This window comes from Eleutherodactylus coqui, chromosome 2 (assembly GCF_035609145.1).
Source record: "Eleutherodactylus coqui strain aEleCoq1 chromosome 2, aEleCoq1.hap1, whole genome shotgun sequence".
In the NCBI taxonomy this organism is placed as follows: Eukaryota; Metazoa; Chordata; class Amphibia; order Anura; family Eleutherodactylidae; genus Eleutherodactylus; species Eleutherodactylus coqui.
The window spans coordinates 197213845-197229264 of NC_089838.1; the positions used below are offsets into that span (position 1 = coordinate 197213845).

The 15420-nt window shown below is 50.2% G+C and overlaps 1 protein-coding gene across 1 annotated transcript in view; it reads right to left on the reverse strand.

The window, feature by feature from the left end:
* Positions 1 to 15420, reverse strand: part of LOC136612081 (centromere-associated protein E-like) — a 50698-nt gene that overhangs the window by 19330 nt on the left and 15948 nt on the right. Inside the window, exons 12-13 of the mRNA XM_066592181.1 lie at positions 8673 to 8840; positions 1048 to 1725 (exon numbers count right to left, since the gene is read on the reverse strand). Coding sequence (XP_066448278.1) covers positions 1048 to 1725; positions 8673 to 8840 — 846 coding nt within the window. The remainder of the gene's footprint in view (positions 1 to 1047; positions 1726 to 8672; positions 8841 to 15420) is intronic.

The window sequence follows — 15420 nt, forward strand, 5'->3', positions numbered from 1 at the left end:
GCTGGGAGTGGCTAATCAGGTTCCAATTGACTAGCCAGCTGACTTTAGCATTGCAAACCTAATGACCAAAGGGGGGGGAGGGAAGTGAAATTTATTGCTCTCCTTAGATAAGGAAAACATCTCAACAAGGATGGGTGAAAGATGCCATTTGGGGGAGGTGGATGGCAGAAATGACTAAAAGTAAAGTTTCATTTAGCCATAAATGAACGTACCGATGCAAACAGATGAAATGCAAAATACACAATTCACAGCAAGCAAGCAGCACAGATGATTTAAGCGGAGAGAGATAGCGTGTGTATATATATATATATATATATATATATATATGGGATGTGCCGTGAGGATTGCAGGCATTCCCTAGGATATTGACTACATTTTAACTTATTTTTTCAGTGTTGAAACTGCCTTGAATTTATCTGTGCATGTTATTTCATTATTGTTAAGATTTACATACAGTAATGTCACAGTAAGGGAATAATATGTGCAGTAATGTCAAAGAAAAGGTTTATAAACAGTGATGTCACAGTTAATTGTAAGGGCGACAGTGATGTCAAAGCATGGAGGTAATAAACACAGCATTATAGGGACAGTGCACAGTGATGTCACAGTACAGTAATCATGGATACAGTGCTTCACAATAAAGGCACAAAATGATGTCACTATACATAAAAAGCAAACAAAGTTCTGCCAAACTAGGAAGTTCTAAGAAAGGGCACATTCACAGTCTTGTCACAGTATGGGAATAATATGTGCAGTGATGTCATAAATAACATAGTGGTATAAAGGGTTGATATATGGAACATACTGAGGGCTCAGTCAAACGGGCACATCCGGGTGCCAATGCGCCCGTGTTACTGCAGGATAAGACGGCTGCACTGCAGGTGCGGACGATTCTCCGCACCGCCAGAAGAAAGAACACATGACCGGCTCCATTGCAGTCTTCTTCGTGCAGTAACACGGGCGCATTAGTGCCCGGATGGGCCCATGTGACTGAGCCCTGAAGGTGTAAATATACAGTGCATTTATTTTTTACTGTTTTCCATTTACCTGTTTAATAATTGCCATGCTTTGTCTCTCAGCTTTCTGAAAATTGGCCAGATAAGGTCCTACCGCCCGACTTAGCTTCATTGGTTGTTCTGTGTCAGTCTTATCATCAAATTTTTCTTGTGCATTGATCTCTTTCGCGTATATTTCATGATCTATCAGCGTCTCCTGCGTCACACTTCTTTTAAGCATGGCATCTGTCTCGTAACTTGTGTATTTTACATTAACTTTTACTAATGACTCCTTATTTTCCAACACTCTGTCATCAAAGCTTACCAAGCGATGTAGATCAGTGCCCTCCAATCCCTTTCCATGATACAGATCAGATGTTGCTGACCCTTGGCTGTTCAGCTGATCAGGATTTATCTCGTTTGACTGATTTTTAGTCTCTTTATTCTGCTTTTCTTCTTCTCTTTCTCCCTCTCTTTTCTTTATTACTCCATCCCGTATATAACTCCTTAGAGTTTGCATCTCTTCCAAATCTTTCATTTGTGGATCACCCATCTGCTCCACCTTCTCATCATCAGGTTCTGTGTCTATTTTTTCATTTATCTCATTCTCAGTTGGTTTCAATGTGTCTACATTCATATCTCCATTACTGTTTTCACTTGTTACAAGTTCACTTTTAACAGAGCCTAACTTAATGTTATGCATCCCATATATATTATGTTCAGAAGATACCTGATATGGAATACAGATGAATAAAATATCAAAAAGTAGATAGCATGAGAACAACAACAATAAAAAAGCTTTTTTTTCTAGACTTTAAGGCCTCATGTCCACTAGCTAAATGGAATTGCGGAATCCGCAGCGGATTTTGCCCATAGGGAATCATTGGCCATCCGCGGTCCATTAAATTGATTTTTGCACCCGCGGATGGCATTTTAAAAGAATTGCGCTTTTCACGCGCGGGAGAAAAAACGCGGCATGCCCATTCTGCCGCGGATTCCGCGTGGATCGGCAACATTGCTTTCACATTGATAGCAATGTGTGCGGATATCTGCATGCAAAAAAATACCATTTAAAGCAAATCCGCACGGAATTCTGCATGGATTGTATTTTTCAAATGGACATGAGGCCTAATGGTAAATCCACCTCTGGGACCTAAACCTATCTTGAGTTCTTCTTGAACAGCTGTATGTGATGACATGGGGTTATCAGGAACTACCAAGCGTACTATGCTGTTTACATGTCTCCTATTCACTTCTATGGGAGTTATGGAAACTGTGTAGCCCAGCTGCACTCAGCTGTTTCTGTCCACCCAACCACATAGCAACCTTGTAACCAGCAGTGTTACCATTGTGGCCATGTTGGGCTGAGTTGGGAACCCCTCTTTAATGTCAAGTAGAAATCCACTGTTTTTACTAGTTTGCAAATTTCCACGTTGACCAGTAAGGAACAGTTAAAACAAAAAAAGTACTACCGTAGATGGACAACTTCTTCATATAGTATACAATATGTAAATAAGGCTTCTTTAAAAACTGAATTCAGTAAATGTAACATCTAGCCTCTTTGCAGACACAGATTTGCTGCTGGGGGGGGGCTACTTTATGGAGCAGAATTTCACTTAGTATGATAACTAGTACCAATTATGAGATGCGATCATCTTGGTTAAGAACAGCGGGTTCTTGTATATGTATATTAAAAATGCAACAACACAGAGTAGATCCACTACGTCTCAGCATTTTCACACTAAACATAATGGTAATGCAGATTTTTTAAAGCTGTATGGCATTAAATTAATTGTAAAATCTGCCTATGCATGGAATTGAAGCTGTAGGATACGAAAAGAGAATCTTATTAGATATTACGCATCGAAGCCAAATTTCCTGAGGGGTCTTAATCTCTGTACTGATTTATTATTAGAGATGAGCGAACACCAAAATGCTCGGGTGCTCGTTATTCGAAACGAACTTCCCGCGATGTTCGAGGGTTCGTTTCGAATAACGAACCCCATTGAAGTCAATGGGCGACCAGAGCATTTTTGTATTTCGCCGATGCTCGCTAAGGTTTTCATGTGTGAAAATCTGGGCAATTCAAGAAAGTGATGGGAATGACACAGAAACGGATAGGGCAGGCGAGGGGCTACATGTTGGGCTGCATCTCAAGTTCACAGGTCCCACTATTAAGCCACAATACCGGCAAGAGTGGGCCCCCCCCCCTCCCAACAACTTTTACTTCTGAAAAGCCCTCATTAGCATGGCATACCTTTGCTAAGCACCACACTAGCTACAACAAAGCACAATCACTGCCTGGATGACACTCCGCTGCCACTTCTCCTGGGTTACATGCTGACCAACCGCCCCCCCTCCCCCCCACAGCGCACACCAAAGTGTCCCTGCGCAGCCTTCAGCTGCCCTCATGCCACACCACCCTCATGTCTATTTAGAAGTGCGTCTGCCATGACGAGGAACCGCAGGCACACACTGCAGAGGGTTGGCACGGCTAGGCAGCGACCCTCTTTAAAAGGGGCGGGGCGATAGCCCACAATGCTGTACAGAAGCAATGAGAAATAGAATCCTGTGCCACCGCCATCAGGAGCTGCACACGTGGGCATAGCAATGGGGAACCTATGTGCCACACACTATTCATTCTGTCAAGGTGTCTGCATGCCCCAGTCAGACTGGTAATATGTACCTTAACAGTAACCGCTTTGGTGGTAATGTGGTGGTGACTGCGGACCTAGTAGCACGGTTGTATTTTGTTGGTTTTCGGAATGCGGCCAGGATTAAGTGGGCCGTGGCGGGGGGATGGTGTGGGGGCTCTCTTGTTGTGTCGGTAAAGGTGAAATTCTTGGACTGCCACCAGACGAACCAATGCAAAGGCATTTGCCAAGAATGTTTTCCCTGTTGGAGGAGGAGGGGGATGTTTTTGAGGCACTACGTGTCCTCTCCACGTGTCCGTGGTTATATGCACCTTAACAGTAACCGCGTTGGTGGTAATGTGGTGGTGACTGCGGACCTAGTAGCACGGTTGTATTTTGTTGGTTTTCGGAATGCGGCCAGGATTAAGTGGGCCGTGGCGGGGGGATGGTGTGGGGGCTCTCTTGTTGTGTCGGTAAAGGTGAAATTCTTGGACTGCCACCAGACGAACCAATGCAAAGGCATTTGCCAAGAATGTTTTCCCTGTTGGAGGAGGAGGGGGATGTTTTTGAGGCACTACGTGTCCTCTCCACGTGTCCGTGGTTATATGCACCTTAACAGTAACCGCGTTGGTGGGAAATGGCCTCGCCGCCATCATGTCTTTGGGAAGCCTCTGTTTCCACACCCCAGAGACATACCATTAGCAACGGTATAGGCAGAGCCCAGAATTCGTAACATTTGAGCCGTAGCATTAGGACAGGCCCCACTAACATATCAGTAGCAGCATTATAGGAGGAGCGCAGTCTTCGTTCCATGTCAGCAATAGTAGCACTCAAGACAGGCCCCAGTAACAATTCCGAAGCAGCAGTATAGCGGGAGCGCAGTCTTCGTTCCATGTCAGCAATAGTAGCACTCAAGACAGGCCCCAGTAACAATTCCGAAGCAGCAGTATAGCGGGAGCGCAGTCTTCGTTCCATGTCAGCAATAGTAGCACTCAAGACAGGCCCCAGTAACAATTCCGAAGCAGCAGTATAGTGGGAGCGCAGTCTTAGTTCCATTTCAGTAGCCTTAGTATAGCCAAGGCCCAAGTTACATTTATGTAGCTAAAGTGTAGGCCAACCCCACACACCTTTCTGTACCATGAGTGCAGGCGAAGAACATACAAATTGCTATGATTACACTGTAGGTGAGGGCCCCAAAAAATTGGTGTACCAACAGTATTAATGTACCTCAGTAAAAATTGGCCATGCCCAACCAAGATGGCAGGTGAATCGCTTTGGTTAATGTGGCTTAAGTGGTAACTAGGCCTGGAGGCAGCCCAGTTTAACGAAAAATTGGTTCAAGTTAAAGTTCCAACGCTTTTAAGCGCATTGAAACTTATAAAAATTGTTCAGAAAAATTATTTGAGTGAGCCTTGTGGCCCTAAGAAAAATTGCCCGTTCAGCGTGATTACGTGAGGTTTCAGGAGGAGGAGCAGGAGGAGGAGGAGGAATATTAGACACAGATTGATGAAGCAGAAATGTCCCCGTTTTGGATGGTGAGAGAGAACGTAGCTTCCATCCGCGGGTGCAGCCTACGTATTGCTTAGGTATCGCTGCTGTCCGCTGGTGGAGAAGAGAAGTCTGGGGAAATCCAGCCTTTGTTCATCTTGATGAGTGTTAGCCTGTCGGCACTGTCGGTTGACAAGCGGCTACGCTTATCTGTGATGATTCCCCCAGCCGCACTAAACACCCTCTCCGACAAGACGCTAGCCGCAGGACAAGCAAGCACCTCCAGGGCATACAGCGCTAGTTCAGGCCACGTGTCCAGCTTCGACACCCAGTAGTTGTAGGGGGCAGAGGCGTCACCGAGGATGGTCGTGCGATTGGCTACGTACTCCCTCACCATCCTTTTACAGTGCTCCCGCCGACTCAGCCTTGACTGGGGAGCGGTGACACAGTCTTGGTGGGGAGCCATAAAGCTGGCCAGGCCCTTAAAGACTGTTGCACTGCCTGGGATGTACATGCTGCTCGATCTCCGCACCTCCCCTGCTACCTTGCCCTCGGTACTGCGCCTTCTGCCACTAGCGCTGTCGGCTGGGAATTTTACCATCAGCTTGTCCGCAAGGGTCCTGTGGTATAGCAACACTCTCGAACCCCTTTCCTCTTCGGGAATGAGAGTGGGCAGGTTCTCCTTATAGCGTGGGTCGAGCAGTGTGTACACCCAGTAATCCGTCGTGGCCAGAATGCGTGCAACGCGAGGGTCACGAGAAAGGCATCCTAACATGAAGTCAGCCATGTGTGCCAGGGTACCTGTACGCAACACATGGCTGTCTTCACTAGGAAGATCACTGCCAGGATCCTCCTCCTCCTCCTCCTCCTCAGGCCATACACGCTGAAAGGATGACAGGCAATCAGCCGGTGTACCGTCAGCAGCGGGCCAAGCTGTCTCTTCCCCCTCCTCCTCATCCTCCTCATGCTCCTCCTCCTCCTCCTGTACGCGCTGAGAAATAGACAGGAGGGTGCCCTGACTATCCAGCGGCATACTGTCTTCCACCGCCCCCGTTTCCGAGCGCAAAGCAGCTGCCTTTATGGTTTGCAGGGAATTTCTCAAGATGCATAGCAGAGGAATGGTGACGCTAATGATTGTAGCATCGCCGCTCACCACCTGGGTAGACTCCTCAAAATTACCAAGGACATGGCAGATGTCTGCCAACCAGGCCCACTCTTCTGAAAGGAATTGAGGAGGCTGACTCCCACTGCGCCGCCCATGTTGGAGTTGGTATTCCACTATAGCTCTACGCTGTTCATAGAGCCTGGCCAACATGTGGAGCGTAGAGTTCCACCGTGTGGGCACGTCGCACAGCAGTCGGTGCACTGGCAGCTTAAAGTGATGTTGCAGGGTGCGCAGGGTGGCAGCGTCCGTGTGGGACTTGCGGAAATGTGCGCAGAGCCGGCGCGCCTTTACGAGCAGGTCTGACAAGTGTGGGTAGCTTTTCAGAAAGCGCTGAACCACCAAATTAAAGACGTGGGCCAGGCATGGCACGTGCGTGAGGCTGCCGAGCTGCAGAGCAGCCACCAGGTTACGGCCGTTGTCACACACGACCATGCCCGGTTGGAGGCTCAGCGGCGCAAGCCAGCGGTCGGTCTGCTGTGTCAGACCCTGCAGCAGTTCGTGGGCCGTGTGCCTCTTATCGCCTAAGCTGAGTAGTTTCAGCACGGCCTGCTGACGCTTGCCCACCGCTGTGCTGCCACACCGCGCGACACCGACTGCTGGCGACATGCTGCTGCTAACACATCTTGATTGCGAGACAGAGGAGGAGGAGGAGGAGGAGGGTGCTTTAGTGGAGGAAGCATACACCTCCGCAGATACCAGCACCGAGCTGGGGCCCGCAATTCTGGGGGTGGGTAGGACGTGAGCGGTCCCAGGCTCTGACTCTGTCCCAGCCTCCACTAAATTCACCCAATGTGCCGTCAGGGAGATGTAGTGGCCCTGCCCGCCTGTGCTTGTCCACGTGTCCGTTGTTAAGTGGACCGTGGCAGTAACCGCGTTGGTGAGGGCGCGTACAATGTTGCGGGAGACGTGGTCGTGCAGGGCTGGGACAGCACATCGGGAAAAGTAGTGGCGACTGGGAACTGAGTAGCGCGGGGCCGCCGCCTCCATGATACTTTTGAAGGACTCCGTTTCCACAACCCTATACGGCAGCATCTCAAGGCTGATGAATTTTGCTATGCGGACGGTTAACGTTTGAGCGTGCGGGTGCGTTGCGGCGTACTTGCGCTTGCGCTCCAACAGTTGCGCAAGCGACGGCTCAACGGTGCGCTGAACTACACTGCTGGATGGGGCCGAGGACAGCGGAGATGAGGGTGTGGGTGCAGGCCATGAGGCGGTAGTGCCTGTGTCCTGAGAGGGGGGTTGCATCTCAGTGGCAGGTTGGGGCACAGGGGGAGAGGCAGGGGTGCAAACCGGAGGCGCTGAACGGCCTTCGTCCCACCTTGTGGGGTGCTTGGCCATCATATGTCTGCGCATGGTGGTGGTGGTGAGGCTGTTGGTGTTGGCTCCCCGGCTGAGCTTTGCGCGACAAACAGCACTGTCCCTCATCTAACTCACAAGGCATCTGAGGCGAGCCGCGGGAGGGGCCGACTTTTATATTAGGCGGACACCTGATCTCCCCAGCCACTCACTGCAGGGGGGTGGTATAGGGCTTGAACGACGCAGGGGGAAGTTGTAATGCCTTCCCTGTCTTTCAATTGGCCAGAAAAGCGCGCTAACGTCTCAGGGAAGGAAGTGAAAGTAACCCGAACACCGCATGGTGTTCGTTACGAATAACGAGCATCCCGAACACCCTAATATTCGCACGAATATCAAGTTCGGACGAACACGTTCGCTCATCTCTATTTATTATACTTATATTAGCCCTTTCCAATCCGGTGAGATTTCCTTGCATCGCTCCCATGTCAGACGAGGTCCAACACATGTTTCTAACACTATGCAGAAGAGAGTTCTGTCATTGGACTTGTCTTCTGCATATTTATATTACACTATGCAGGAGAGGGGTCTGACTTCGGTGTTCTTATGTGCATATGTATAGTACGTAGAGATCGAGCATTGCCCTTAGCGAGTACCTGCCCGCTCAGAAGAAACGATTCAGCTGCCAGCGGCGGGGGAGAACGGGGAGGAACGGAGGGGAGATCTCTCTCTCCCTCTCTCCACCCTCCCCGCTCCCTCACGCAACTCACCTGTCACCCACACCAGCAGCCAAACCTTTTCTTCTGAGCGGGGAGATACTCGCTAAGGACAATGCTCGATCGAGTAATTGTCCTTAGCGAGTATGCTCGCTCATCTCTAATAGTACGCAATGTTCCTACCTTGTGTTTTTCAGCAGATTAACAAAATATTGGGTTTATGAGTTTAGCAAGTGCTGAACACTCCTCTTCTCTCTAAACATCTAGACTCTACAATTTTTTTTCAATGAAAATTACAATGCTGTAAAAATATACAAATTTTCGAAATGTAAACCAAGCCCCAAAAAATGCAGTGACTTTACTTGCACTGCTTTAACTTTACCTTGATTTTACGCATCACAATGGATTTCCATTTAGCCAGAGGATCATTAGTTAGCTGCGTATGACTCACTTTTAGGCTATATGAGGTGTCCGAGAGAGCTTCCTTTGGTATAGCCTGCTCTATGGACTCAGATGTAAGTGGCACATCCTTCTCTTGATGCTTTGTTAACTGGAAAAATGAAATAATGAAAACAATAAGAACTCAATATCATGTATGATTCTACAAAGATTTGAACTATGTTGTTTTAAAACGGTCTATTCTGAAAATTCCATAGAGATGATAAGACAACAGATCTGTTAAGATGTAGAAGTGTTCACCTTATAAGTTAAGTATTTCAATAGGATGCCTAGAGACCATGGGGCAGATTTACTATTGAAAATCCAACAGTTTTGTAGTGCAAATTGTGCCAAAAATGTCTAATGTACTTCGCACCACATTTCTGATGCGTTTTAGACTTTTTTGAAACGTCCGACAAAGGAGCATGGCCTAAATGCATCAAATTGTGCTAATAATTGCACCAAAGTTTGGTGCAATTCTTGATGTAAACTACGCCAACTAATGGGTTCTATAAACTTAGACCTACAGGTTTTGTTTCGAATTTTGGTGCAGATTTCATGCTTTCAATTTGAATTCAATCAAAAGTGAAATCAACTGCCGATTAGAGATGAGCGAACGTACTCGTCCGAGCTTGATATTCGTGCGAATATTAGGGTGTTCGGGATGCTCGTTACTCGTAACGAGTACCACGCGGTGTTCCGGTTACTTTCAGTTTCCTCTCTGAGACGTTAGCGCGCTTTTCTGGCCAATTGAAAGACAGGGAAGGCATTACAACTTCCCCCTGTGACGTTCAAGCCCTATACCACCCCCCTGCTGTGAGTGGCTGGAAAGATCAGATGTCACCCGAGTATAAAAATCGGCCCCTCCCGCGGCTCGCCACACATGCCTTGTGAGTTAGCTGAGGGAAAGTACTATCGTGCTGGTGCTGCTGTAGGGAGAGCGTTGGGAGTCAGTGTAGGCTTCAAGAACCCCAACGGTCCTTCTCAGGGCCACATCTAATAGTGTGCAGTACTGTGTTAGCACAGTATTTTTTATTTTTTTTTCCAAAATTGGATCTGCAGAGCATTGCGCCCTGCAATAGGGACAGAAGTGGGGGTTAGGCAGGGAGAGTGTTAGGAGTTAGTGTAGGCTTCAAGAACCCCAACGGTCCTTTCTAGGGCCACATCTATCCGTGTGCAGTACTGTCCAGGCTGCTGTTAGCAGTGTTGCATATTTTTTTTTCTTTCTCAAAACCGGCTGTGCAGAGCATTGCACCCGGCATTAATACTACAGGGATAGAATTGTGTAGGCAGGGCCAGAAGACATACATTATTCATTGAATACACGCAGTGTGGGTGTTCCTTGTAAAAAGCAGGGAAAAAATTCTATTTGGCCTGCCTCTTACAGTACTCAGGGCTCTGTGTACGTGTGTGCTGTGCGCTGAACGTTCAGAAAAAATCAGACGCAGTCAGCTACGTTTTACCGCAGGCGTGCGGCAATTTTTTTCCTGCATGGGAAATCCCTGATCTGCTGTAGGTAGCGAATTACTTTGCATCACTGCAGTTCTGGGACAAATTGGCAGGGCCACAACACAGTTATTAAACTTAGTATTCATTGAATACACGCAGTGTGGCTGTTCCTTGTAAAAAGCAGGAAAAAAATTCTATTTGGCCTGCCTCTGACAGTACTCAGGGCTCTGGGTACGTGTGTGCTGTGCGCTGAACGTTCAGAAAAAATCAGACGCAACCAGCTACGGTTCAGTGCAGCCTTGCGCCAATTTCTTTCCTGCCTGGGAAATACCTGCTCTGCAACAGTTAGTAACTCTGCAACAGTAAAGTTCTGTGACAGTTTTGCAGGGCCGCAACACAGTTATTAAACTTAGTAGTATTCATCGAATACACGCAGTGTGGCTTGTCCTTTGAAAAACAAGGGAAAAAATTGTATTTTGGCTGCAGGCTTGCGACACTTTCTTTCCTGCCTGGGAAATCAAATCACTGGTAATACACCATGCTGAGGGGTAGGGGTAGGCCTATAGGACGTGGACGCGGGCGAGGACGCGGAGGCCCAAGTCAGGGTGTGGGCACAGGCCGAGCCAGTGTGGTGGCCAGGGGTAGAGGCAGGGCCAGACCGAATAATCCACCAACTGTTTCCCAAAGCGCCCCCTCGCGCCATGCCACCCTGCACAGGTCAAGGTGCTCTACGGTGTGGCAGTTTTTCACAGAGACGCCTGACGACCGACGAACAGTGGTGTGCAACCTTTGTCGCGCCAAGATCAGCTGGGGAGGCACCACCAACAGCATGCGCAGGCATATGATGGCCAAGCACCCCACAAGGTGGGACGATGCCCGTTCACCGCCTCCGGTTTGCACCACTGCCTCTCCCCCTGTGCCCCAACCTGCCACTGAGATCCAACCCCCCTCTGAGGACACAGGCACTACCGTCTCCTGGCCTGCACCCACACCCTCACCTCCGCTGTCCTCGGCCCCATCCAGCAATGTCTCTCAGCGTAGCGTCCAGACGTCGCTAGCGCCACAGTTTGAGCGCAAGCGCAAGTACGACGCCACGCACCCGCACGCTCAAGCGTTAAACGTGCACATTGCAAAATTGATCAGCCTAGAGATGCTGCCGTATAGGCTTGTGGAAACGGAGGCTTTCAAAAGCATGATGGCGGCGGAGGCCCCGCGCTACTCGGTTCCCAGTCGCCACTACTTTTACCGATGTGCCGTCCCAGGCCTGCACGACCACGTCTCCCGCAACATTGTACGCGCCCTCACCAACGCGGTTAATGCCAAGGTCCACTTAACAACAGACACGTGGACAAGCACAGGCGGGCAGGGCCACTATATCTCCCTGACGGCACATTGGGTGAATTTAGTGGAGGCTGGGACAGAGTCAGAGCCTGGGACCGCTCACGTCCTACCCACCCCCAGAATTGCGGGCCACAGCTCGGTGGTGGTATCTGCGGCGGTGTATGCTTCCTCCACTAAAGCACCTTCCTCCTCCTCCTCCAACGCAACCTCTGTCTCGCAATCAAGATGTGTCAGCAGCACGTCGCCAGCAGTCGGTGTAACGCGGCGTGGCAGCACAGCGGTGGGCAAGCGTCAGCAGGCCGTGCTGAAACTACTCAGCTTAGGAGAGAAGAGGCGCACGGCCCACGAACTGCTGCAGGGTCTGACAGAGCAGACCGACCGCTGGCTTGCGCCGCTGAGCCTCCAACCGGGCATGGTCGTGTGTGACAACGGCCGTAAGCTGGTGGCGGCTCTGCAGCTCGGCAGCCTCACGCACGTGCCATGCCTGGCCCATGTGTTTAATTTGGTGGTTCAGCGCTTTCTGAAAAGCTACCCCCACTTGTCATACCTGCTCGGAAAGGTGCGCCAGCTCTGCGCACATTTCCGCAAATCCCACACGCACGCTGCCACCCTGCGGACACTGCAACATCGGTTTAATCTGCCAGTGCACCGACTGCTGTGCGACGTGCCCACACAGTGGAACTCTACGCTCCACATGTTGGCCAGACTCTATGAGCAGCGTACAGCTATAGTGGAATACCAACTCCAACTTGCGCGGCGCAGTGTGAGTCAGCCTCCTCAATTATTTACAGAAGAGTGGCCCTGGTTGGCAGCCATCTGCCAGGTCCTTGGAAAATTTGAGGAGTCTACCCAGGTGGTGAGCGGCGATGCTGCAATCATTAGCGTCACCATTCCTCTGCTATGCATCTTGAGAAGTTCCCTGCAAAGCATAAAGGCAGACGCTTTGCGCTCAGAAACAGAGCCGGGGGAAGACAGTATGTCGCTGGATAGTCAGAGCACCCTCCTGTCTATATCTCAGCGCCTTCAGGAGGAGGAGGAGGAGCATGAGGAGGATGAGGAGGAGGGGGAAGAGACAGCTTGGCCCACTGCTGACGGTACCCATGCTGCTTGCCTGTCATCATTTCAGCGTGTATGGCCGGAGGAGGAGGAGGAGGAGGAGGAGGAGGATCCTGAAAGTGATCTTCCTAGTGAGGACAGCCATGTGTTGCGTACAGTTACCCTGGCACACATGGCTGACTTCATGTTAGGATGCCTTTCTCGTGACCCTCGCGTTACACGCATTCTGGCCACTACGGATTACTGGGTGTACACACTGCTCGACCCACGGTATAAGGAGAGCCTTTGCACTCTCATTCCCGAAGAGGAAAGGGGTTCGAGAATGATGCTATACCACAGGGCGCTGGTGGACAAACTGATGGTAAACTTCCCATCCGACAGCGCTAGTGGCAGAAGGCGCAGTTCCGAGGGCCAGGTAGCAGGGGAGGCGCAGAGATCAGGCAGCATGTACAGCGCAGACAGGGGAACATTCTCCAAGGCCTTTGCCAGCTTTATGGCTCCCCAGCAAGACTGTGTCACCGCTCCCCAGTCATGGCTGAGTCGGCGGGAGCACTGTAAAAGGATGGTGAGGGAGTACGTAGCCGATCGCACGACCGTCCTCCGTGACGCCTCTGCCCCCTACAACTACTGGGTGTCGAAGCTGGACACGTGGCCTGAACTCGCGCTGTATGCCCTGGAGGTGCTTGCTTGTCCTGCGGCTAGCGTCTTGTCAGAGAGTGTGTTTAGTGTGGCTGGGGGAATCATCACGGATAAGCGTACCCACCTGTCAACCGACAGTGCCGACAGGCTTACACTCATCAAGATGAACAAAGCCTGGATTTCCCCAGACTTCTCTTCTGCACCAGCGGACAGCAGCGATACCTAAGCAATACGTAGGCTGCACCCGCGGATGGAAGCATCGTTCTCTCTCACCATCCAAAACGGGGACATTTCTGCTTCATCAATCTGTGTATAATATTCCTCCTCCTCCTCCTGCTCCTCCTCCTGAAACCTCACGTAATCACGCCGAACGGGCAATTTTTCTTAGGGCCACAAGGCTCACTCATATAATTTTTCTAAACAATTTTTATACGTTTCAATGCTCTTAAAAGCGTTGAAAGTTTAACTTGAACCAATTTTTCGTTAAACTGGGCTGCCCCCAGGCCTAGTTACCACTTAAGCCACATTAACCAAAGCGATTAATAGGTTTCACCTGCCATCTTGGTTGGGCATGGGCAATTTTTCTGAGGTACATTAGTACTGTTGGTACACCAATTTTTGTGGGCCCTCGCCTACAGTGTAATCCAATTAATTTTTTGCCCACCTGCATTACAGCTGACGTTACATCAGCTGTGTTGGGCACTGCAATGGGATATATGTATGTACCGCCGGTGGGTTCCAGGGAGCCACCCATGCCGTGGGTTCACACGGAGTTGTAACTACATGTGTCCACTTCTAAAGAGCCCCAGTCTGACTGGGGCATGCAGTGTGGGCCGAAGCCCACTTGCATTAAACATGACATTACCTCAGCTGTGATGGGCAATGCAATGGGATATATTTATGTACCGCCGGTGGCTTCCTGGCACCCACCCATGCTGTGGGTCCACAGGGAATTATAAATGCATCTGTTTCCACTTGTAAAGAACCCCAGTCTGACTGGGGCATGCAGTGTGGGCCGAAGCCCACCTGCATTAAGCACGACATTACTACCTCAGCTGTGTTGGGCACTGCAATGGGATATTTCTATGTACCGCCGGTGGCTTCCTGGCACCCACCCATGCTGTGGGTCCACAGGGAATTATAAATGCATCTGTTTCCACTTGTAAAGAACCCCAGTCTGACTGGGGCATGCAGTGTGGGCCGAAGCCCACCTGCATTAAGCACGACATTACTACCTCAGCTGTGTTGGGCACTGCAATGGGATATTTCTATGTACCGCCGGTGGCTTCCTGGCACCCACCCATGCTGTGGGTCCACAGGGAATTATAAATGCATCTGTTTCCACTTGTAAAGAACCCCAGTCTGACTGGGGCATGCAGTGTGGGCCGAAGCCCACCTGCATTAAGCACGACATTACTACCTCAGCTGTGTTGGGCAATGCAATGGGATATTTTTGTGTATCGCCGGTGGGTTCCAGGGAGCCACCCATGCTGTCGGTCGACAGGGACTTCACAATAGGGAGTTGTACCTGCCTGTGTCTATGAATTAAAAAGCCCGGTCTGACTGGGGCATGCAGAGACACCTTGACAGAATGAATAGTGTGTGGCACATAGGTTCCCCATTGCTATGCCCACGTGTGCAGCTCCTGATGGCGGTGGCACAGGATTCTATTTCTCATTGCTTCTGTACAGCATTGTGGGCTATCGCCCCGCCCCTTTTAAAGAGGGTCGCTGCCTAGCCGTGCCAACCTCTGCAGTGTGTGCCTGCGGTTCCTCCTCATGGCAGACGCACTTCTAAATAGACATGAGGGTGGTGTGGCATTAGGGCAGCTGAAGGCTGCGCAGGGACAGTTTGGTGTGCGCTGTGGACGCAGGGTCGTGCAGGGGGGGGGGGGGGGTTGGGCAGCATGTAACCCAGGAGAAGTGGCAGTGGAGTGTCATGCAGGCAGTGATTGTGCTTTGTTGGAGGTAGTGTGGTGCTTAGCTAAGGTATGCCATGCTAATGAGGGCTTTTCAGAAGTAAAAGTTTTTGGGAGGGGGGGGGGGCCCCACTCTTGCCGGTATTGTGGCTTAATAGTGGGACCTGTGAACTTGAGATGCAGCCCAACATGTAGCCCCTCGCCTGCCCTATCCGTTGCTGTGTCGTTCCCATCACTTTCTTGAATTGCCCAGATTTTCACACAAGGAAACCTTAGCGAGCATCGGCGA